This window comes from Orcinus orca, chromosome 6, assembly GCF_937001465.1.
Source record: "Orcinus orca chromosome 6, mOrcOrc1.1, whole genome shotgun sequence".
In the NCBI taxonomy this organism is placed as follows: domain Eukaryota; kingdom Metazoa; phylum Chordata; class Mammalia; order Artiodactyla; family Delphinidae; genus Orcinus; species Orcinus orca.
The window spans coordinates 30,839,227-30,864,318 of NC_064564.1; the positions used below are offsets into that span (position 1 = coordinate 30,839,227).

A 25,092-nucleotide genomic window follows, 5' to 3' on the forward strand; every position below is an offset into this window, starting at 1 on the left:
TGGAGGTAAGGTGTATTTGATACAATCAGAAATATTTCAAGTATAATTCACACGAAACGTAACTTGGAAAATACAAGTGCTCTGATCCATATATTTTAAAAGGCTTTATGTAAACCTTGTGTCAGAAGATAGCCATTAGTTATTGAAGATGGAGGGCAAAGAGATTATATACGAAAAGTATTTTGAGGGACTATCTTGTGCTTCATTAAAAAAAAATGTTCAGGTTAATTATTTGAAGTAATTAGGAACAAATGAAGAGGAAATCTACAGGAAAAGAAAGCAACCAGAATGATATCCACCAGATAAGATTTTGAATATTCCTTCACTCTGAATTCTTCTTTGTCAGCTAAACTTATTTTCTAGATCACTCCAATTTCCACAGGTGAGCCTTGTTCACATTCAGTATCAAAACTAATGATGACATTTATTATTTTGGTTTCACTCTCCTTTTGGCATCTTTATGTTTCTTCCGACAGTCCTAGAAAAACATAAAACCAAAAGCCTTTGTTAAAAATAGTGGTAAATACTTTCCAAGGTGTTTAGTAACTATAAAGTAAAATTTAGGTTATTCAGTGTCAGGGTTGTAGAAGCCATTTTGGAAGTGCTCACTTGGAATGTACAGGGGATATTCAAACTTTTGGCTTTAAGTGTTTACAATGGAAACTGTAATTCAGTCTTTCAAAAGTCTTATGATTTCCTGCTACTTAATAAGCATGGCCAGAACTCGTTCCAGTCACTCAATGGGGCCACTCTTCAGTCTCCTTACTGCACCATGGGTTGAATGAATTAAACAACTTAAAACTTCTGTTCCAGCACTATCATTCTGAGCATTTAAGTCATGTTCTCAGTTATCTTAAGTTTCATGCCCTCCTATATTCTTACACCAGGCAAATATTAACACAAGATAACACCATATCTTTTAAATTAATATGGAGACAATTAATATGAAAATACAACTACTCACCATACGCAAGCTGTTTGTTCTGGCCTCCCAAGAATTCCTGCTAATATTACTTCCCACTCCTCTCCAGAATAAGTCAGAACCTAAAAGGGGAAAATAAAGAAGGACAAGACAGCCCATTAATATTAAAACAGACAATATTCTAGTGCTGGCATTATCAAGGTCTTCAATTCTAGTTAAGACCATTTCCCCCACCACCCCCAGCCAATTTATGCTAATTTTCAAAAATATCTTGTTTTCTTTACAAAATGAAAATGTAGAACTGCAAGGATTTTACTGTTTATAAACCATTTACTACTATGTAACTTGGCTTCTGTTTGTGTTAGGCTTAAGAAATGAGTTCACTGGGCCTTCCCTGGTGGCGCAGTGGTTAAGAATCTGCCTGCCAATGCAGTGGACACAGGTTCGAGCCCTGGTCCGGGAAGATCCCACATGCCAAGGAGAAACTAAGCCTGTGCACCACAACTACTAAGCCTGTGCTCTGAAGCCTGTGAGCCACAACTACTGAGCCCACATGCTACAACTACTGAAGCCTGCGTGCCTAGAGCCAGTGCTCTGCAACAAGAGAAGCCACTGCAATGAGAGGCCCGCGCACTGCAACGAAGAGTAGCCCCCGCTCGCCGCAACTAGAGAAAGCCCGCGCACAGCAACAAAGACCCAATGCAGCCAAAAATAAATAAATAAAATATATTTAAAAAAAAAAAGAAATGAGTTCATCAACAGCCTCAGAGTTTTCATGTGAAATTTTTTTCTGTTTTATTTTTACTGAAGTATAGTTAATTCACAATGTTGTGTTGGTTTCAAGTGTACAGCAAAGTGATTCAGTTATATATTCTTTTTCAGATTCTTTTCCATTATAGGTTATTACAAGACATTGAGATAGTTCATGTGAACTTTTTAGGGTACTAAAGACTTAGGAGTTTTGTACGTCTAGTATCTCAGCAAACCCCTGGAACAAAACAAGCCCTTGTTGAGGTTAGTGAACAAGTGAGGGAAGTGGCGAGTAGGAGCTTTCAGTTTTCCAGAGCTTTGCAAGTCAACATGCATCTGTCTAACAGAGGGGGCTAAAGCACATGACATTGCAAAGGATCAGAATTTTTCCTAATCAGTTCTTACTTGGATGCATGTTAGTATATCAGAATGCGCTATGGTGAGAGCTGTACTATTACCTGTTCTATACCATTTAATCAAAACATTGACTTACCATGAAGTCTCTCATCATTCTTAGAGAAAAAGAAATATCTAGTGGTCTCTTTCTCGGGTAATGATACTTCTCTGAAGTGAGAGAGAAAGAGAGAGAGAATTGGCCACTTAATTTCAATATTTAAGAAATGTTTACACTGTAAGTATAAATGAACTATTCCTTAAATATATGTGCTTTGTGTTTTGCTCATTTTTCTTTCCTGAGTTAAAGTGATACCACCCTTTCTCTATTCAACATTCTTCTCTTCTACCTGAAACTTTGGTAACGAAGACTTACTTAAGTACACGCTTTATCTTCCCTGTGTTGATTGTTGATATTCTCACCCCAGCATTGCTACCCAATTTGCCAGTGTTTCCCATGTGGTAGCAGCCAACGAGCTGAAGCATACTCTTTCCAGATCAAGGACTTCAGTGGCAAGTTTTCTTCCCCATGCACGTCATATCCCCCACCCAGTTTATCCAAATTTCAAGGAAAAGGAAACATGCTCCTAATTACAAAAAGGCTACACAACTCTCTAAAGGAGCCAAAAAAAGAAAATTGTCTTGAGAAGCTAAGCTTAGATACTTCTATAACATTTCTAAAGCATGTCTAACTCAGATTTTATGAATTATGAAATAAACCTGCACAGAAACACACTACTTACCCAGGGCTGGGCTTTTTGTCATCTGTTTCTTCAGTAACATCTTCCTCTTCTGAACTGCTGTCTTGGAAACGAGGGTCTCCCTGCCAGGCAATCTTCCCAGGTTTCACTGCCTCAACTCTATAGGTCTCTATATCGTCATGACAATGAAAGATGACAGAATTGTAACCTAACAACCGATTATTTGTGGACACACTAATTTGTTTACTTTCACCATGCACTCATATTTCTAAATTTCAAATACCTTAATCATTAATTCAAAATATGTAGTATCTTTTTAGATTTTCAAATATTGAGAGAAGCTATTATCATATTTTTGGGCATTGCTAGGGTGATCTGATAAGGAATATAGCAACACTATAAAAAGATATACAAACTAAAGGTTTATAAATGAGCAACGCTATTTAAAAGGAAAAAAAAAAGCATGGCACCTGTGCTAGCATGAGAAGCCTAAACTGTAACATGATGCAGTGAAACCAGGTTGCCTTCCTGCTTATTCATAAATGAGAAAAGGAACATATCTTTATATTTTCAATTCCCAAAGCCTCTTTCTAAAACTTCTGAAAAAGCTTCTGCTATAAGATGTGGGTGATCTCCTCACAAGTCCTCATAATTTCCTAAGTACACAAAACGCATCTCCCAGGTTGCTGAGATGTCTTAGTACTCACTTCAAGGCCAATTTCTCACACTTGGCTCTCAAAGTTAGAAGAATTAAAGACAGTATCTATATCATATCAACTCTGTTCAACAGTTTAGGACTGACCTTGGTACTCAAATGGACAACACAGGCAAGAGAATGAAGTAAGCAGAGCAATGATATATTGTGTCTTATTTAGAACAATTTTGGGAAAACTACTAAATTGCTATACCTCCTTTTGGAGCACTACAAAGCCGGCATTTAATACTCACCTGCTAAACACATGGATACTACTTTAACTGCTGATCTTTAAAGTAGAGCTTATTGTTAGCTGTGCATGTATTCTCCTGTATAGGTATATCTTGCTTTTTACAATGAACTTCCAGAAAAGCTACACTTCATCTTAAACACTAGGTGAGGAGCAACTTCCTAAGGAATAGGTGTTTTTAACTTTTAGACTATGTAGGACTTCAGAGGTAAACCTCCTGAAATGGAATGCCAAATTGTCTATACTGGTGCTGATACTTTTTTCTAGGTTCTGGCAAATCTCCAAGGATAAAGTTTGAAACAACTGGTGTATTGATGACATAGCATAATTGTATAGAGCCAGGGTTACCTATTTCTCCCCTTTCCCTACCATATAGCACTGGTTTTCCTGAAGTCATGGCTTCTCCAACTGCATCTAAGATACAAAGCTTTTTAAATATATGACTTCTTATACTTCTTCATGACTATTTCTACTCAACATTAGAAGGGATGCTGCACATTATTCTCTGGCTTCCCTTCATATGGCAGCTATCTAGAAGTTTGCTTCCAAATGCAAGAACAATTTCTTAGTGTGTTAAACACAGCTCTAGGCACAGTACATTTATGGTCATGTAATGCTGACTGCAATACTGTTTATATAGATGGAAGAAAGAATCCTTTCTTCAGCTAATGTTAAATCATTACAGTTACAGTAGATTCAATCAATTAAGTTCAAACCGCTTTAAATGAAAACGTTTAAAAAAAAAAAGTACCTTCCTTTACATTTTTAGTGTGTGAATCAAAAAAGGAGAATGTGAACCCGCTGGGCTGTTCATCCCCAGTCATCAGAGCTGTAGGGTCCTGGACTACTTCGGCTTTCTCTCCATCAGAGTCCTCATTCCAAGGTGTGTTGTCTTCCTTTTCAATGGTATCTTTTGTAGTTTGGAATATTTGTTTTAAATCCATAGCAATGTTATAATACATTTCTTTAGATACCTCAGGTAGCTTCTCATCTTCCTCCCTTTTCTTCTTTCGTTTTGCTTTACTGCATTGACATATATAGAGATATGTGCATCACAAAAAAAGCCAATTTTTGGAAAATTTCCAGAAATCAGGAAAAAAACACCTTGGATAACTTTAGTCCCATCCTTTCAACAACCAAGAGGATCTACATATAAAACTCATAAAGGCAGAACCTTAACCAAAAAGCTTTTTATAGACAAAACTATTTCAAACAGCTCCAAGTATTAAACAAGAATCATATTCTCCTATCTCTTATCCTCTGAACTACATTTCAGAAGTCACATCTAAGATATTAGCTATGAGTAAGAAAATCACTTAACTGCAATGGGCCTCAGTATCCTCATTTGTAAAATGAACCATGTTAAACCACATGACTTATAAGACTTTTTCAAATTCTAAAATTCTATGAGTTTTATGACACTGGCATTAAAGGATTTAGTCATAATTCTGTTTTAGAAACGCCTTATAAATGTGCTAAATCTAGTCTGTTTGGGAATGAAATTTTTCTATTACCATCAACCTGCTCTATATTTAGGAATATGTTTTTCTCTTTGATCTTAAACCAGAGTTATATGGCAGTCTCCAATATTGAGTTTTCAGTTAGTAAAAGATTAAAATCCTCTTTTCTATTAGAGTCTGCTCTATTTACTAGGCCAAATATTCTAACTATATTACCTAAAATAATAATGTCCTAAATGATCATCTTATTGGTGGAGACTATCTTACAGAGAGAAACTTTTTTTTTTTTTTTGGTGTTACGCGGGCCTCTCACTGTTGTGGCCTCTCCCGTTGCGGAGCACAGGCTCCGGACGCGCAGGCTCAGCGGCCATGGCTCACAGGCCCAGCCGCTCCATGGCATGTGGGATCTTCCCGGACCGGGGCACGAACCCGCGTCCCCTGCATCGGCAGGCGGACTCTCAACTACTGCGCCACTAGGGAAGCCCAACATCCTAGATTTTGAACTGACACTATAAAAAGGTGAGACTTCTGGGGAGTCTAGAGCAGGGTTGAGCATGTTCTGCATATGGCAGGAATATAAAACAATTTTCAACCAGAGGACAGGTTGTGGTAGTTTAAAATGTGTCCACAAATTCCTCAGTGCCTCTCTCTTCAGGAAGAAGTGCTTAATCTCCCCTTCCCCTATGAAAGTATGGGTTGGATTTAGTGACTTATTTCAAGAAAACTGAATAAGGCAGATGTGTCACTGTGTGACTTCTAAGACTATGTCATAAAATATACTGTGGCTTCCTCCTTCTATCTCTCTTTTGGGTCAGTGTTATGAGAACACTTAAGCAGCCTAATGGAGAAGCCAACAAGGTGAGGAACTGGCTAACAGCTATGTGAGTGAGACATCTTGGAAGTACATCGCGAGGATTAGTCAGGCCTTTGGAGACTGAAGCCCCAAGCAACATTTTGACTGCAAGCTCTCCAGAGACTACCCAGAATCACATTGCAATCTGGAATCCTACATTGCAGGGAACGTTTATATTAGTTCTACTTTGGTCTGGTATGTGATTCTTTTTAAAAGAAACCTTTAATTTTGGAATAATTTTAGATTTATAGAAAAACTGGAAACAGTGTTCCCAAATAACCTTCACCTAGTTTCCCCTCAAGGTAACATCTTACATAGATATGATACAATTGTCAAAACTAAAAGACTAACACTGGTACACTACTATTAACTAAACACAGACTCTGTTCCCAATTCACCAGTTTCTCTACAAGTGTCTTTTTTGTTCCAGGATCTAATTCAGGATACCACAGTGCCTTTAGTGATTTTAAATAGCAGGAAATCAAGAAATTAAATCAGGGAAAGTTACTGGTTGCTCCATATATTTGCCATATTTATCAAAAAAATATTTGCCACAGCATATCTATAAGAAATAGACGCTCCTACCACACTAGAGTAGTGCAGTGGATAGAATGGTTGCCTCCAGAAAGATATGTCCGGGCCCTAATTCCTGGAACGTGTGAATATTTCCTTATTTTGAAAAAAAGGTCTTTGTAATAAAGTTAGGGATTTTGCAATGAAGAGATTATCCAGGCAGACTCTAAATGGAATCATGTGTGTCCTTATAACAGACACAAAGATGAGAGACACATAGAAATGAGAAGCCCACGTGAAGATGGAGGCAGAGACTGGAATAATATAGTCACAAGCCAAGGAATACCAGATTGCTGGCAGTCACCTGAAGCTAAGAGAGAGGCACGAAATGGAGTTTTTTCCCCCTGAATCTCCAGAGGGAACACAGCTCTTCCAATAATCTGGATTTCAGACTCCCAGCCTCCAGAACTGTGAGAAAAATTTTTGTGTTTTTAAGTCACCAATCTGTTACAGAAGCCACAGGAAACTAATGTAGGTAGAAGACACCGACTAAAGAAGGGGCACATATCATCATTTCTATGCATGAAGATTCCTTTGCCAAAAGTAAGACTCTCTCCACCACATCAATAATTGCTCTCTTTCTCCCTTCCCTGTTCTTAAACTAAATACAATGGGGACCAATGGATGTGATAATGGTTACTATCTACTTTTCTCACTGTCTGAAATGAGATTAATTCATATGAACCTGCTACTAAAAGTAGTAGCTTAATATACCTTTCTTTTGGTTTATCATCTCTTTTTCTTTCATAAGTGGCATGGTCATGCCTTGTTGGATCATAACGTATGATGTCCCTATTAAAGAAAGGAGAGTGATAAGTTGGAAGAGACAATTCAGAATATTAATGCAAAAAACTAATAGCAAATTATAATGCAATACCAGGGCAATTCCACTTTTTGAGCAAGAAAAAGGCACATAATATCAAAGAAATGTATTAGGAGCTCCTCAGAAGCAATCATATTTTAAATTATCTAGTTTTGACTTCTTGTCCTGGATCTTTAAAAATGTTTAATATTATTTTAAACATACTAAAATATATATGGATAAAATGATATGCTATTGGGATTTGCATAAAATATTTCAGTGAGGCAAGTAGGGGGAAGTGAGTAAAGGTATCAAAGAGAAAACTGGTCACATGTTGGTGATTGTAGAAGCTGGGTGATGGTACATAGGGGTTTCATTACACTAGTCTCTCTAAGTTATATGCTGGAAATTTTCCATAGTAAACAGTTACATTTATTAATATTTAAACAGTTGTCCAATTTTTTTTTTACTAATAATAAATACAGAAATAATTTAAGATTAGTTTCTTGAAGTGAATCACTAGGTCAAGGTAAGTACAATTTTAAGGGTCTGATACATGTTGCTAACTGCTCTCCCCAGGAAGTTTAAAATGGCCTCATTTTATGGCAAAGGAAAAGAGGGCAGAATGGGATGAAACATAAACCATACTTAAATTTCTTAGCAGCTACTGATTCTTTGCTTGTAGAACTGCTTAAGTTGATGTGCAAAACACTCTGCACAACATTCAGGGCTTTCAACTTTTCTGCAGCAAGCTCTTCTTCCTCAGCAGTTTTCTTTTCATTTATTTCTTAGAGGGAAGAGGATAATTAGTAATCTCTTGGCAAACATAACCTGAGAAGTCTCAATGATCAAATATTTATCAAGCACGTAAACATGTGCAAAGCACATTAAGATAGGAAGAAGAAAAGTTAAACCTTGTTTTGCTAACCTCCCTATCCCCAAGATCCCCAATGTCATAGTGAATCTAGAAACTGCATGACCAGCAAACAAAATTCCCATTTCTGTTTGTAATTATACAAATGAAATCTGAATTTAATGGCTTTCAGTGGCAAGTCTAAAAGTTTTTAAGGTAAAGATTGACAAATGTAATAGAGCAATATACTAATTATAAAATTAAAGTGATCAGAGATTCTTTGATTTTTTTAACTTTCTAAAAATTAATCTAAATTACATGTAAATCTAAACATGAAAAATAGTGAAAGATGCCAATTTTACTGACTATTAATATGATGTTAGTAGACAGTTACTTTAGCCTTTAGATTCAGTACTAAATATTGCAGGAAGAAAGCCTACACACAGGGCACTGTGGAAGCCTAGAAGCTTGTTATCCTTAGCTACTAGAAACAGACAAATATCAGAGAACAAAGTTAAACATTTAACAGCTAGTTTGGATTATAGATAGAAATACAAAAGAAGTCTAAGTAAGCCTTAAAGACCTTTTCAAATTATGGCAGGATATAAACAACCAAGTAACAGAAATAAACAGAATAAAATGCTGATTTGAATAGTTCTCTATAGAGATGACCCCAAAGTGTCTAAGGGTTCAAAAGAGGTAAAGATTATGTTCAATTGGATTAAGAAACGTTTTATAAACCAGGTGGAGTCTAAGGTAGGAAAGACAAGTAGATCCCCTGAGGAGGGAGGAGTGCATGCCAGGCAAGTGAAAAAATGAACACATACATTGAAATAAGAAAGTTCAAAGAGTTTACATTGCATTAGGTTAAACCATATGAAACTGCTAATATTCAACAATTTTTGACTTCAAAAAATGGTACTTTCAATTTTACCCTAATACTGACCATTAGGAAAAAGAACACAATGCTAGAAAGGGCTTGAGGTATTTGTAGACTGGCTGCGAGGTATTTGTAGGCTGCTTACCTGCAGGACAGTCTTTGTGCAACTCACAAAAAATTCAGTCTCAAAAGTTGGGAAGGAAAGAAACAAAAGACAGAGATTCTGTGTCTGACTGCCCTAAGAATGGAAGTACCATCAACAGAAACAGAAGGGTCCAGAGCACCTGAGAGAGAGTAAATTCAGTTTGGGATCTGCTGCGTTTTAACACGCGTTCAGGGACGCCTGTGAGAAATATCCATCAGGCATTGAGAAAAGAATAATTGGGAGCTCAGCAGGATAGTCAGGAGCAAAGATGATCCAGATTTGGAAAATATTCACGCACAAAAGAAGGTTAAAGCCACAGGGACTTACAGAACCTTTACATATCTAAAGGCAAAGGGAAAATTAGGAACCAAGAATTAAGAAGAAAATAAGGAAGTTATAGTGCAATGGAAGCTAAGGGAAGAGAACAGTTCAAGAAGGATGATTAACAGTGACAAATGGTACGGGCAGGCTGAAGAAGCTTGGGAAGGTGCCACTGCATCTGGTGAACCAGATAGTATGTGCAGGGAACGCATACTGAAGAGTTGTAAAGAGACAGACAAAAGTGGCAGAAGTTAGAAACTAAACTCTATGTATAGCTTCTAGGCTATTCCCAAGGTTCTGTCCATTCCTGTTTTCAACATGGAATTTTGAGTGAGAAGCTCTGAAACATAATTTGCTGTGGATCCTGGAGAACTTACTCTCTGAACACTTGTTTTCAGAAATGTACAATATACACAATAATCACTTCAAAGAATCAAGAGCATCATTTCCAGAGGTTGTATTTTCAATAAAAAGCCAACTGCTTCTAAATTAGTGCAATTTATTTTTTCATTTCAGGTTTAGAACTGAAAAAAGATGGGAGTGGCAACTTGAAAACTGGCAGGGTTGAAGAAATGGCTTTTTGAACCTATGAGACCTATGTCTGTAGAAAGAGGGAAGAGATAGAAAAAAGGGAAAGTATGAAGATGCGCATAAGAAAGGAGGTTAAAAGGAGGCATGAATGAGGAAGATTAAGATGCAGATTAGATTAACTCACGAAGAGGAAAAAAGTTAAGGACAGAGTAGTTCTGAGATTGGAAAGGAAAGCAGGGAGCTCACTTGAGGTGGCCATCCTCAAGTGAGGATGGTAGGAGGTAAGGTCTTTTGCAAAGGATAAGAGTAGAAGATCTTGTAGAGAAAGTTTGGAACCACTGGTGTAGAAAATGGTATAGGAAGTAAGAGCAGAATCAGGATGCTTCTGGTAGCATCACTGCTGTTAGATATATTCACATGGGATGAATCTACGTAGAGTGACATTCAATGGTACATTGTTTTTAAAAACCTGCACCCAGCATGCATGCTGGAAGATAAACACTTCCTTTAAGTAAGCCAAGCGTGATGTAACTGTCTTCCACAGCCTCACCAGGACCTGATCTACTGCCAGGTAGGGTCCTTGCCTTCTCTCTAATGCCAGGAACAGGATGATAGAAGATGGCACCTTTGGTGGATGCTAACTATTCCTGTCTTTTCTGGCAGCTTCAGGTAATTAAAATTTTATAAATAAATTAATATGTACAAACAAACTCAAGAAGTATTGAGTAAGCTAACTATTGGATTACAAGCTCCACAATTCAGTGTCTTGGGGTACAGAGTTTCTCTATGTGTTAAGTGAAGAAGCTAGACTACATGACTTCTCAAGGTCCCCCAGCTCTGACATCAGGACTGTTTGTTTGGACAATAAGGCATTTACCTTCCTGTTCCTCTTCACTATCACTTTCTAGAAATCGGGAGTCCATGCGAAATCTGTCATCAGTGCCAAAGTGAGACTGCAAATCCATGAGCTATAAGACAAAACACAAAGACAACTGACAGCCATGTTCCCAAGAAATTACTTATAAACAAGACCTTCTAAGTATACCTCCATGCCATGAAATTCACTACATTAATATTTGCATAAACTCACCTACCCATGAACCAATCAGAGAGGGTCATGGAGGACTCACTATCAAAGTAAACACCTTAACACTGGAGTGTGGGTCAAGGTCTGCCTGCACTAATCTAGATTTAAGGACTATGTCGAAAAATAAGGACATGTTGCAAGTTTTATTATTTTCAGTCTTCACTAACCTTCTGTCCAGCTCTGCCCTCAAACTGAGGTTTAATTCTGAACCTGTTACTGTCATCTTCAGAACCAGATTCCTCATCATCGCTGCTGTCAAAGAGCTTCCCAGAGGCTCCACCCATGGACTCCTGTTACATAGGTAAAGACAGAAATGTTTATTAATAACCAAGACAGCATTTCCTTCATTACGTAATCTTCCTCCTCACATGTGTGGAACAACAACCCACATGCATCTCCCAGGAAAGACTGGATGGTGGTTAGAATGGAAAATTCTGACTCAGTGATATCTACTTGGCCCCTTGGGTCACTAAATCCAGAGGCTCCTAATGCAGCCTGGAATGGGGGGGAGTTATTAAATGTGTGAACACCTTCTGCAGGGTTTCACTAATATTGATGTCACTTTGCAGATGATGTGGAGGATAGATTTATGTGGGAGAAAATCTCTAAGGCCCCTGTGGTATCCATGCGTGATGGTCAGGGGAGCCCTGGGTTTCATTGTGGCTCCCAGAGGATTTTATGTTGAGCCCAGCAGTTGTATGCAAGTCTTGGTATGCAACATGCAGAAATGGATCTGCAAAAGTATAGGAATGCCCACCCTAAATTTCTTACTTTTACTGGTTCCTCTCCTGGATGGTTATGCTCCTGAGTGGATGTCTCCTCTGTTTCACTTTCACTGTTGGAACCAAAGATGATGTGCGTTGGCTTGTCCTCTGAATAACCATCCTAGAGTGGGCATCAAAAGCATTACCCTTAAGACAACCGCTTATCTCCTTCCCCTAGCAAGTCTATTTCTGACCCTATTTCCTTATCTAGTGAATGCTGCCATCATCCTAAGATAGAAACTTCTCTCTCTCCATTTCCAGTTTATCACCAAGTCCCATCAGTTGGACCGTCTTGCTATTTTAAAAATATATTCCCACTGTCACTGCCTTGGTTCTGGCTCAAGACCTCCCAAAGGCTGTCTGTCCCATTTGATTTGTTGTTCTCATCATGTCCTGAACCATCTTTCCCAAACAGAAGTTGGCAAACTTTTTCTGTCAAGGGCCAGAGAGTAAATATTTTAGGCTTTGCAAGCCACATATAGTTTTGGTTCTGTATTCTTCTTTTTTAAACCCTTTAAAAATGTAGAAACCATTCTTAGCTTGGAGGCTCTTCCAAAATACGCCATGGGCTAGTGGCTTGTGAGCTCTAGTTTGCCAACTCCTGTTCCAATATATACATAACTAATCTCCATTCCCTTGCTTCAAGTTCTTTAGTCTTTTCACAGCCTTGAGAATAAAGTCCAACCCCTGTAGCCTCTTCACACCTCACCCCTACTTATCTCTCTCATCTCATTTCTCACCATCTTGTACTCTATACATTTGATCACACTGATTGCAAATATTCACTTTTGTACAAACTGTTCCTTTATCTTGGAATGCCTTTCCTCTCTCTTTGTACCCTTTTACCTCTGCCAGACCAATTCCCACTGATCCTTTCACACTAGATTCAGTTCAGCTGAGGAAGTGCCGGCTCCCCACCCCCCTCTGCCCCACCACTGCCAACAAATTAGTATCAGTGTGCTGTCAGAGCACACAGGCGTACTTCTTTCTCATCCCATGGAACTGAACTGTGACCTTCTGTCCACCACACTGTAAGCCAATACCAACCACCTAACAGTGATCCTCTCTGTAAATCTAGCACTTGCTGTGAAGGCCTGGAATTTCACAGGTAATTAACAATTGTTGAAAGAATGAATAAAGACTCATTACAGTAAATCTTGGTAAGATATGAATCACTTGGCAAGTGATTTATATGTAAATTCAGACATATTAGGACATACCACTTAACTATATCAGTTACAGCTTCTAAAGCGATATCCGGATATACTAAAGATACAAGGACACAAAACACAAACATTCAGCTCTAAAGGAGCCTGCTTACCTTCGTAGGAAAGAAAGGTTGGACTTGGAAACAAGTTCTTGTTAAATCCCTAGACTGAAAATATACTCACCAAATTTGCCAGAGCATTGTGAACCAACTTCTTTTGTACTTCTTTTGCTTTCTGCCTTGCCTCTAAGGCTGCCAAACGCTTCTGATTATCTTCAGCGTGCTTATCCTTAGCACTAACATCTGATGAACTATTAACAGAAAGTGGGAAGTCAGTTTTGCTTCCCTGAGGGTCTCTCCTGGAGGAGACCTCTGGTGATTTCTCAGGGGCCTTGTGGCTGCACAGATCAGGCCTCTTTTTGGAGCTCTCTCCTGACTTTCCAGTCCTGTGGCAACAGTCTTCATCAAAGCCTCTCCTGAGAGTCTTGGCACCAAGACTCAAAGATTTCTTATCTTTTAGTGGCAATAGACTAGAAATAGGATTTCCATTTCCCTTTTCTGAACTGCTAGGGAAAACCACCTTGTGAGCCTGGCTCTCAAAAGTAGACTGTCTCTTTTGAGGCTGAATTTGGTTTGAGTCACTTGCCTTCTTTGCATGTTGGGAAAGAGTCAGTTTACTTGATGGGCTATTAGCATACAAGGACCATTTTTTCATGGACATGCTCCTGGGATCCTCAAGTTTCAAGGATTTATGATCTTTATTAATATTGTTAGAGGCAACACTCTCTTTCAAGGATTTTTTCACTGTTTCCTTTCCATAGAGACAGCCTACTCCCTTGAAAGCCTGGAATTTTGGCTTTAAGGTATTTTCCTTTGGTTCCTGTTTTCCATGTGTGTTCTCTTTTCCTTCTAAAAGGGAAGCCACAATCTCCTCAGGATGAATACACTGTTGGCCTTTGTGGAGGCCACCTGGAGTTCTGTGGCTCTTGGAGGCCCTGTCAGACTTGGCAGTGGTTTTCCGGCCATTGCTCTCAGTATCTTCTTTTGGCGCCTCCTGGTTACTGCCAGCCAACTGTTCCAGATCAGCTAAAGTTAGATTCATATGGAGACAGTTTTTCATCATGGTGTTATACTCCTTATCTCCTTCAGACTCGGTTGATTCTGATACAGAATCAGCATCTTCACTGCTACTGGACTCAATCGGAGATTCACAACTGAGAGGCTTAATTCTGTGACTGAGGGCTGTCTCTTCATTTTTTCTTTTTTGTACTTTAATACAATCAACAGAAAGATCACACTTTTTTCTATTTTTCAAATAAGTTTTCTTGTGCATATACTTTTCTGTTTGTGAAAGTTCTACACTGTGTTTGATCTTATCAGAATTTTTCTTCATTGCAATGATTTCATCTGTATCTCCTGAATCAGAGTCACAATCATTTCCCATAACATTATCTTCACTACTGAGGCAAAAGATATTATTTTTGATGCCTAAACCTGTTGAAGTATGAAATTTGTGAAAATGTGATTTAAAATCATCTCTTACAACTTCAAAGGGATCATTTTCAGATCCATTTATTGAGGACCATGTAGTTTTCTCTAGGTTTTCCTCTCTTGCAATCATTAGTCTTAATTCATCTTCAGAATAAATATCATCATCAGACATGCTATTTCTCTTTTTGGTAGTTTCTAAGTCAGAAGTCTGAAAAAATACGTTTTTAAGTTTCTGACTATCAGAATCAGGTACACAGGGTGATTTAGGAGTAATGGAATTATGAGGTGTATTTTGTGCAGCCTGTTGTTGTATTAAATGTGGGCTCTCCATTATGCTACTAGGTTTTGGTCTCAAAGCCAGAGATGCAGTGGAACCCTCGTTCTTCTGCACTTTTATTATCTTCTTGGCAGGGCTGTGAAAGTCAGAGAATTCTCCTCGTCGTTTCTTACTCACAGGATCATTCCCTCCTTCCAATTCCCAAGTGAGGCTGGATATAGGGATAGCATTTGTGAAATCCTCCCCTATTTTCTTTAGGTTGTGGCAGTATTTTGAGGGATCATACTTTATGATGTCACCAACAGTCAAGGAAGAAAACAAAGGCACTAGGTTTTAGAAAAACCTATCAAACTGGTAAAGCAAAAAGAATACTGTTTAATCTTGAGCAAGTCATTGACTCATTTTACCCTCAGTTTCCTATCAAACAAAATAAGGACTTAATTAGGTGACTCAGGGTCTTTGGAACTGACATGTCCATGGCATGTCCAGAGTGAAAACCAAGAACCATCACTATTAATTGGCAGAAATTACTTGGGCTGCATGTGTATATCACAGCAAACCGATTCAGATTATATTCTAGGTACAAGAGGCCACAAGACTTTTCTGTAAATCTGAGAAGTCTATCCACTGAGCTAATACCATAAAGCGGAGTATAGAGAGGAACCCAGAGCGGGCACAGCTAGATACTATACTAAGTGTTGGTATCTCAAACTTGAGACTCAAAGATTCTCAAACTTTTTGGCCATTTCTGTTTTCTCAAAGCTGCCTCATCCTAGATCTGATTCTCTTAGTTCAATGACATCCATTTCACATTTTACTCGCTCTCTGCATTTTATAGGTCTTTCTTAGAAGGCTAATAATTCTTTATCAGGTCTTCGTTGCTGACATTGTCCAGAAAGATTCTAGTTAATGTCACTGTGCTGTAGTGACAGCTGGCATTTGCTGATTTCCTAAAACATATGAATAAACAAGTATAAGTTGCTTTAATCTATCACTACTGAAAAGTCCTTTTGTTCATTTAGTGACTACTGAATACATGGACAATTATATATGAGGTATGCCAAACAGTGTCTATTGTCTCTTGGCTTTACACTGTCCTTCCAAATCCTCCTCTTTGCTGTCAGTGGTACCATTGGTGGGAAGCTGGAAGGTGAAGAAGAAAGAAGTATTTCCCTGACTTTAGTGCCACTGGCAGGGACAGCAGAACCAGCAGCTGTGGCCAGGGCTCCAGGGGCCTCAATAGCCATGAACAGTGAGGACACACCTCTGTTTGAAATACCTGAAATTGCTTCTGCTTCCCATGACACACAGGGTTAGAGCTAAAAGAATACAAAAAACACCCTCTGCCCAGAAGTCCATGACACTAGGAATTCAAGGTCTTAGACAATCTGACCTCATTTCCTCAGGGGAATGGGCATCTGAATTTGCTCATACTGGGTTCCATACTATTTCTCCATCCACCATTCTTCTGCCTGTCTACACATTTCTACCTACTATTTTCCTCTCTCCTAGACTCCTTCCTATCTCTTTTCTATTAATGTGAAACTTATCCTACTTCCTCTAAAGCCTTCTTTAATGATTGTGCTGTGTTCCCTTGTCCTTCTTTAGCTCCTCTGGCAATGGCTTTGAATCCATGTCAAACAAGAAGAATGAGGTATAAATTAGTAAGTCAACGTGCTTCTTTAACAATCATCATTTGCATCACTTGCATAAAACCTAATTACATTCTCTCATTATCCACTAATTGTTTCATACATGTAGGTAGGTGGGTATTACCTTACTTAGAAATTGGGAACATAAAAACTGTTACACAAACATCTAAAGATTTACTGACAGAGGCAGTGAAATTCTAAAGCTATGAAGTAAACTTTTGCAAATATCCACATCGTAGTAAACAATAATTTCTCTGAAAGGCCAATTGCTAAGGATATTTTACGTTTATGTTGATTCCTTAGGTGAAGGACAGGTAAGACTCTTCCAAATTTACTCACAACCCAATTCTAAAAGAAAAAATAAAAAGAATACATTTACTATACTTGTCACAAATGGAAAAGATTAACCACACTGAATAAATGTCATTTAAAAATATTTGAACTCATAGTGGACCACGATTACTGTTGGGTTTAGTTTTCTGATAATGAAACACAAGTGCTCAAAAAAGTGTATCAGGAAAGGAAAAAGAAAGAAGGAAAATTGGGGCAGTTATTGATCCCATATAAACCATGTAGGATGCTACACAAATAACAGCCATTAAAAAGGCAAACGTCGGACCTGCCTGCACTCTTCACCACCTATGCCCCCTGGGAGACCTGCCTCCACTTGGGTTTTGATTTCTCTTTCTAAAATGGGGGAAAACTGTGCTTTCCCAAGAGTTGTAAATGCACTTGAAGACCATAAAGCACTATCTATGTTAACTGCTTCAAAGCAAGAGAAAAAAGCAGTTGCTTTAAAACATGATGCTCATGGTCACCTGGTGTCAGGAATTGGTTCTTGAGCTATTCAGGCTACCAGAGGAGACTCACTTTGTGCCCTGGTACTTCTGTCCCTGGCACAGCTTTCACATGGAAATCCACCACTCCCATTTTTTCTAACAAGTTGGTGTTGCTTGTTGTTGATTTTCCTTTCTTTGCTTTTGCTTCTTTTCTCTCCTGGGCCAATCTGAATCAAACAGAAAATATAAATAAGAGTTAAAATAACGAACCACACTATTAACAGTGCTTCTGTTTTGTTTTTTAATACTGTAAAGCTGTTTAACTTTATAGAGATCATTTAGGGTCTCTCAGTTTTTCCCTTTCAACTTATGTACTTTTGGCATTTTATCTATCCTTAATCTTTTCACTCTTATGAGGAAGAGGTGTCTTTCAGAGACTAATATGCTAAGTCTTCAATATTTCTACTCTCACAACAAAGAGAATGCAGAACGCCAACTCAACCTACCAGTTCAAACTCCGCCACCTTATACAGGCCTGGTCAACTGTGCTGACCAATTCTCATTGGCCTCTTTGCCTCTGGTCTGTGTCCCTTACATTCCAACTTCCAAGATTCATGCTCCCCAGGCACAACTGCATAGACACTCCAAGGCAGCAGCACTGTGTGCTCACCTGCTCAGGACTAGGGCCCCGGTTCCTGCATATAATAGGCAGCAAAGTGCTGCTGAATGAAAATCTCATCACTATCCTGTTCACATAGACCCCCAGCTGAAGAACAAAATCAAATTCTCATCTTCGTCACCAGACCACTCCCTCAAAACTTGGTTTAGACCTTATTTTTCCTTGTGGCATTTCTTTGGCCCAGAACAATCTTAAAATGCTCTGGGTCACTCCATGTGTACATTCCTAAAATATCTCCTATTTTGGAAGCACCCAATCTCATACAATCTTTTCTCCCTAAGAATACTTTTAGGATTTAAAATGCTTTAAAAGTTTTTACATTGCCTTGTTCTTAAATCACATGCATAATTAATCTTATGCCTCTCATACAGGGATTTCCTATTATCTTTATGTTTTTGTATGACACTTTCATTAACAGCCTAAAGTCAACTTAAGCAATTTGGTACTGTCTATTAAAATTTTAAATGTGCATAACTATATGACATAGCAACTCCTTTTGTTGACATAAACCCCAGAGGGACCATCCTCAAGAGTCTTATCAAGAGGAAGTGGAAATGGTCTAAATGTCTATGAGTGGGGGATGACTGACTACACTGTGGCACAGCCATTTTCTAAAACAGTACTAAACACTCATTATAAGAAGGGGGAAGACCTACATCATCACATAAGGTTGTGTTTAAAAAGCTGAAATAAGTATATATTTTTATGGGTTAAAATATACGTATACAGGAGCATTACATTATCTTCTTTGGTGGGGTCTGGGGGTCACAGGGAGTCACAGTTAAGAAGGATTTTAGCTCTACTTGTAATGCATATATTTGCTAAAACTGTAATAATACATTATTTGATAGTTTCAAATCAATTAAGTGAACATATAAAACCACTTACAATATAAAAAACATTGGGTCAAATCACAGAGAGCAAATCTTACCTGTGCAAAAAACTTTCCTTTGCTAGCTGAATTTGTAGAGTTCCACCTTTCCATTTTGTTTTATTTAAAACAGACATACCTATAAAGCAAAGAATTAGTACCCAAGTACATGGCAATGCAAAAATATATTTCAGCATGTGCTTTTACTAATTAGTTAGTACCAAAAAAAGAAAACCTGCTTATCACAAAGACACAGAGGAAATAGAATAAAGAAAATGAGACCTGGAAGGAGAAGGCTTAGGTCCCATTCTCATCTTGACCACTTATTAGATCTTTACACTCCCTACCTCCCCGTGTAATTGAAAGATTTGAATGAGGCAAACGTGTAAACCATAAAGCAAAATTTGTCATTTGTTTATAAAGTAATGTCAGGAATCTGTGGCGAATGGCTGGTATTTATTTAACATTTCATTGTTATTTCCCACACTAAAACTATAAAACATTAATGTAATTTTCTTAGAATGAATCAGAGGACACTGGAATCCTGCAGCACCTCACTTTTATTTATCACCTCATACTAATTATCACTGTGAAACTTGCAAACATATTAGCTGCAAGCAACTAAACTGTGTTTAAACTACTGTGCCCTAGTAGTTGATTTTTCTCAACATCTGCTATTAGCTTCCTTAATAATTACCACTAACAGAAATATCAATGAGGTAGGTACTATGCTAAGCACAAAGATATTATTCAACTTAATCTTCACAGTAGTATTATGAGATAAGCAGTATCTTGGTTATACATCAGATAAGCAAACCAGGTCTTCTAGTTTAAATAAACTGCTAGGTCACACAGCAGAACTGATGTGTTCTTAACTGCAACATATTTGTTATATCTATTTCCTAACTGAACGAATCAATTTTTTGCAAATGAAATTACAAAAGGTCAATGGCCCTCTTTCTCTATTAGCATGTTTCCTGCTCAGTGTCTTTTGACTTTTCAGTCTCCAAATAATTAGAATGCATTACTACATCAGTGGAAGTATGAATTATCTCCCCCTCTTTATTCATTGAAGGTCACAGGTGGCCCTCAGCTTTACTAAACTTATCGATGGAGACTTCATAATTTCAAGGATGGGCATATTCTAAACCTCTCTCCTAACAGCACTCAATAAGAAGAATTAGTTGCCTGAGAAATGAACACACTGGGGAGGTGGGTATTTCATAATATCCAGTGGGATATGTGTAACAGGCAGTTTCTATTAAAGTGTGGTTCCTTATCCAAATTATTTGAGAATGCCATTTTTGAGCAAACTCACAGGCAATGTGCTACCATATGTCATTCATTATGGAATGAACCTAGACCTCCTGAATTGTAGGATATGGAAATTCTCTTGATCGTGGTTGTCCCTCAGGATGAGTTGAAGGTGGATGTTTAGATTTAGAACAAAAGTTATTCCAAATTACATGGTGACATGGACTGGTAAATAGTATAGAAAACATTCATTACATTTTTTCAGGTCTGCTTCTGCTACTCTGATGTTGACATATGCAAAGACTTTCTGTGGGTTTCCTAAAAAAAAAAAAAAAAAAAAATTAAATTCGTATGCAGAGAACAATGTAAACATTATTAAGTTTCTAAATTTAAAAAAGAGCTCTTAGAAACGTACTCTTTCAAAGGAAAACCTTGTTTATTTATCATTGGATACAAAGATTGCATTTTTTTTTTAAAGCATGATTATCTAAATATTCCAAAAGAAAATACGTAAGAGAAAAATGTCAAGTACTCAGTTAAGGAAACACTTTGCATGTTTGTATGTTAGTGATATTCTACTTAACAGGACCCTACTAATTATTAGAATTTTAGCTCTGAAAACTGAAAGCTATATGTTTCAGAAATTGGATGTTTGGAAATTCCCTGGCAGTCCAGTGGTTAGGACTCTGTGCTTTCACTGCTGAGGGTCTGGGTTCAATCTCTGGTTGGAGAACTAAGATCCCAGCAAGCCGTACGGCCAAAAAAAAAAAACCCACAAAAACAAAAACCGGATGTTTGGGAATTTAGAAATTTTTGATTTCAGAAACGTAATTCTGGGCAAGTTCCAGGTCACACATAACACCTACAGAGCATAGGAGGGGGAGGGATGGGAGGTGGGGGGTTACTACAACAGTATCATGTAATGAGATGCATATCACTTTCAGTGTTCAGGGCTAACATTCATCTCTTGGGTTCCTTTATTTTGTGATACTTGACTTCAGTTATATTTGCCTTTAACTACCCATGAAGAACTATAAATTTACCTTGGTCATCTTTCCGAGTGATGATTTCCACATCAGAAACTTCTCCAAATCTGCTGAACTGATTTTGTAGGTCTGCCTCAGAAATATTCTGGCCAAGGCCACCCACAAAAAGGCGCTTCGTTTCTCTGTTGGCTTTCATCAAGGCTGGGCATACACTCAAGTATTTCTAGTGGAAAAAATAATTATCTACAGAGAAGAGCTCTTTCCCTTAAATCTTCTCAAATCTAAACAAAACAAAACAAAACTTCTTCGTGAATGCATTTTGGAACAGCACCTCTACACACAGACACAGGTACAGGCACATACTTTCCCTCTAAATGACCACAATATTACACTCTACTCCTCCCGATTTTACTTATCCATATTGTTAGGTGTTTTCCCTTCATTCATTCACTTTAACAAATGCTGACAGAAATGGGATGGGACAGGTTAGCACACGGAAAGATAAAAGGCTCTCAATCCTCAAGCTCCTCACAGTCACATGAGAAGTAAGCAAATGCTGCAATTACAATACTATGTCACAACAGGAATATCTACAAAGTGCTGTTCAGGCATAAAAAGAGCAACTGATATCATGGCTAATACAGACTTTTTAAAAAACACTATGTGCCAGCGTTGTACAAAATAGTTTGCAGGCATCTTTTTTCAGATTAGCAGGAGAGGTTAAGTCACTTTCCCAAAGCCATTCAGAGAATTAGCGGTGAAGCCAAGATTATAACCCAAATCTAATTTCAGAAACTGTAATTCTTTATACTAGGGAGATTGTTGGATTAGAAGGGACTCAGGAAAACTCTTCCAGAGGTACTGAGATTTGCGGCTTTTCATGAGATCTCTAATCTCGTTTAGCACCCGGCTAGCGCTCAGCTCCCAGACTCCTCCCACGCGCGACCCCAAAACAGCGCCAAAAGCCCTGAGCATCGCTCCTGATCTAGGCGTGAGCCACGGCCTACATCTTCCTGGTAGCTTCCTCCGCCCCCAACCTACCCACCCTAGCCGTCTTCCTCTGAGAAGACTCAAAGACGAGAAGGGAGAAGGTAGGCCAGTTGACCTCGGCACATCCCATGCCCCAAACCGACTCCTCACCACTTCGTTTTTTACATCCCGCGCAGTTTAGGGCCGTAACTTCTGGTCACGTGTCCCAACAAGTGTCGCCTCTCTTCCTTCCTACTGGATTTCCAACCCAGCATCCTAAGGTTCCACTACCACGCTCAGTTCCCCAGTGCTTTTTATTTCGTTTCCAGGCTTCTGGGCGACCGGAATGCCTCCGTTCCCTGCCTCAAAGTTCGCGAAAGACCCCAAACTAAAATTCCCTACTTCATACTTAAGAGGGTTATCACCTTGTGTTCTCCTGGATATGGTCGGCGGAAGTGAGGGAGGGGAAGAAAAATAAAGAGACTCCCCCCTTAAGTGCTCCCGGAACCTCCTCTAATGTGACATATTCGTCCTGGTTGCTCCAAGGCGGCACCAGGTCGGGGTGGGTAGTTATGCCCTCGGGCTTTGGGTTCGAGGGAGTCAACTCTCTTGAAGCGTAGGGACTGCTGGGGGACGAATGTGGAAAAGTAAGCAGGGATGGCAATGAGCCTGGGATGCTTGCGAGCGCGGGTTATAAGCTCGACAATCGCGCGTCATTCCCCTGCCTCCCCCGCCGAGTTCCGGGATGGTTCACGCCAGCAGCGCGCGAGGCTTGAAGAGCAGGACGTGGCGCGCTTCTGTTAGGCAGCTTCCCGTCAGCGCGGCCCTATGGATTCGCAGCTGGTTGAGGCTCGCGCTTTGGAAGCCGAGATCACCGCTCTGAGGCGGGCGTGCGTGGAGCCGCCGGCGCCCGGGGAAGACACCTCCCGAGTTCGGTACGTGGCCTTCCTCAGGCCCAGTGGGAAGGGTGAAGATCTCTACTCCAGGCGCCCCGGACCTCCCCACAGACTTTTCCCGAGCACCAGACGTGGGCGGGAACTCGTTATCTGTCTCTTCCAACAGGGCTGAGAGTGATGAGTACACGCGTGGACCCCGTTGTAAACATATTACCATATATTAACTGATTTAATCACACTCATGGGGAAGGTGTTTTCATTTAAGGTGTTTCATTTCATTTCAAGGTGTTCTCTTCTCATGCTCGTAACTATCAAGGTGAAAGTCTTGCTTATCTCCTTAGCAATCTTGCCTTTAGTGGGCAGCAGTATCTAGTTGGAATTTAAAAACTCTGGTTTCATGGTATTTGTTTTTATGAGTCACCTAACTGTGGCAAGTGATACTGATTTTTCGCTTACGGTAGTGATACGAAATTTCCCTTGAGAAATAATTTAGGTAAAAGAATAAGTTGATATAAAGAAGAGTAGGCAATGTAGTCTATAGGAGAATTTGGCAGAAGCTGCGAAGGAGGGGAAGCATCCCTGTAAAGCAAGTGGGGGAACTCCCTGTTTAAAGGCGAACAGAGCCATATGCACTAATAGAAATAACTGAAGAGTGCCGTCTACCATAGAGGGATGGCATCATGACGTCTTTGTTACTACCAATAGCCATGGTCTGTTAATTACTTACTAAGTGCTAGACTGAGAGATGCAAACGTCTTTATGTGCATCATCTCTTTTTAATACCTACGACAATCCTCTGAGTTAGGTGCTGTTGTTAACACCGTTTTAGAGTTAGGAAACTGAGGCTCAGAGAAATTAAGTTGCTTGCCTGAAGTCTCAGAGAAGGTAAGTGTTAGAGCTGGATTGGAACCCAAAAATCAAACTTCAAAGCCCAGGCACTTTGCTTACTGGAAAAGGAGAGAAGGGATCCATGACAGTTAATTATGTACCTGTTGTCTCAAGCTTGCAAGCTGCTTGAAAAGCAGAAACTTTCTTCATTTTTTAGTCAATTCTAATTTGACATAGATGCAGAGAGAATAAGATTTTCCTGAACTAACTGGACAAGAGTTGGTTGAAATTGGGAAGGAGGAGTTCTAAAGAAAATGTTTGCAGGCATGTTGGAAGGGATCATGAAGGTAGAGGAAGCTGTAACTAGTAAAAGGGAGAGGGAAGTAGGTGAACAGGGAACAAATATGTTCCTCTGCAAGTGAGTGTGTAAATGTATCAGAATGCTTGCTACTCCAGGGCTGCTCCACAGATTGGAAGCTTTAGCATCACTTGGGTTGAACAGAAATACAGATTTCAGCCCAATCCTGACCTACTGAGTCGGAATCTGCTTTTTAACTAGACCGTTGATGATTTTATGCATTTCAGAAAGTTTGAGTAAGCACCATGATGAAAGATGATTTCCTTACTGGCCGCAATAAGGGGGCCAGTAAGGAAATCTGGCCTTACATTTAGGTCTTTAATCCATTTTGAGCTTATTTTTGGCCACAGTAAGGGTCAGGATAGTATGTAGAGTATCCATGTAACCTGAGTCTCCTCAATGATAAAGTTGAGAAAGTCGGAAGAGTCCAAGGTGTTTGGATTTAATATAGTTTTTTTTTTAATTTGTTACATTTTTTTTACATCTTTATTGGAGTATAATTGCTTTACAATGGTGTGTTAGTTTCTGCTTTATAACAAAGTGAATCAGTTATACATATACATATGTTCCCATATCTCTTCCCTCTTGTGTCTCCCTCCCTCCCACACTCCCTATCCCACCCCTCTAGGTGGTCACAAAGCACCGAGCTGATCTCCCTGTGCTATGCGGCTGCTTCCCACTAGCTATCTATTTTATGTTTGGTAGTATATATATGTCCATGACACTCTCTCACTTTGTCACAGCTTACCCTTCCCCCTCCCCATATCCTCAAGTCCATTGTCTAGTAGGTCTCTGTCTTTATTCCTGTCTTACCACTAGGTTCTTCACGACATTTTTTTTTCTTAGATTCCATATATATGTGTTAG

The 25,092-nt window shown here is 39.1% G+C and overlaps 2 protein-coding genes across 8 annotated transcripts in view; one reads left to right on the plus strand and one right to left on the minus strand.

Moving 5' to 3' along the window:
- Positions 1–22,457, minus strand: NOL8 (nucleolar protein 8). Of its 6 annotated transcripts, none has more exons than XM_049711478.1 (17): positions 22,316–22,457; positions 21,233–21,456; positions 20,445–20,507; positions 18,996–19,074; positions 17,477–17,612; positions 16,884–16,954; positions 13,371–15,246; positions 11,987–12,100; positions 11,383–11,505; positions 11,006–11,096; positions 8,047–8,185; positions 7,311–7,388; positions 4,462–4,733; positions 2,809–2,935; positions 2,166–2,236; positions 965–1,044; positions 1–478 (listed from the first exon to the last, which is right to left on the minus strand). In XM_049711478.1, exons 2-17 carry the CDS (start codon positions 21,369–21,371, stop codon positions 428–430), a joined length of 3,510 nt encoding a protein of 1,169 aa, XP_049567435.1. In that variant the 5' UTR covers positions 21,372–21,456; positions 22,316–22,457; the 3' UTR covers positions 1–427. The 6 variants fall into 6 exon arrangements, 5 of the variants coding, with proteins under 5 accessions (XP_049567435.1, XP_049567434.1, XP_049567436.1 ...); XM_049711477.1 differs by having other exon boundaries at positions 22,221–22,371; XM_049711479.1 differs by having other exon boundaries at positions 22,217–22,367.
- A 216-nt stretch (positions 22,458–22,673) lies between these two features.
- The window catches only part of CENPP (centromere protein P), a 223,162-nt gene continuing 220,743 nt past the window's right edge, over positions 22,674–25,092 (plus strand). The window contains exon 1 of one of the 2 annotated variants that reach the window (XM_033413619.2): positions 22,674–23,079. In XM_033413619.2, coding sequence (XP_033269510.1) covers positions 22,973–23,079 — 107 coding nt within the window. In that variant the 5' untranslated portion in view covers positions 22,674–22,972. The remainder of the gene's footprint in view (positions 23,080–25,092) is intronic. The other variant, XM_004284117.3, reaches the window with a different exon arrangement.

Excerpts from the sequence above, each read along its gene's own strand:
- NOL8 (XM_049711476.1), bottom strand. The coding sequence starts at position 22,295 with ATGGGATGTGCCGAGGTCAACTGGCCTACCTTCTCCCTTCTCGTCTTT. Across the intron at positions 11,506-11,986 it reads CAGGAGAGGAACCAGTAAAA|GAGTCCATGGGTGGAGCCTC; the intron begins GTAAGAAATTTA and ends CCTATGTAACAG. Across the intron at positions 2,936-4,461 it reads CACTAAAAATGTAAAGGAAG|AGACCTATAGAGTTGAGGCA; the intron begins GTACTTTTTTTT and ends ATGACGATATAG.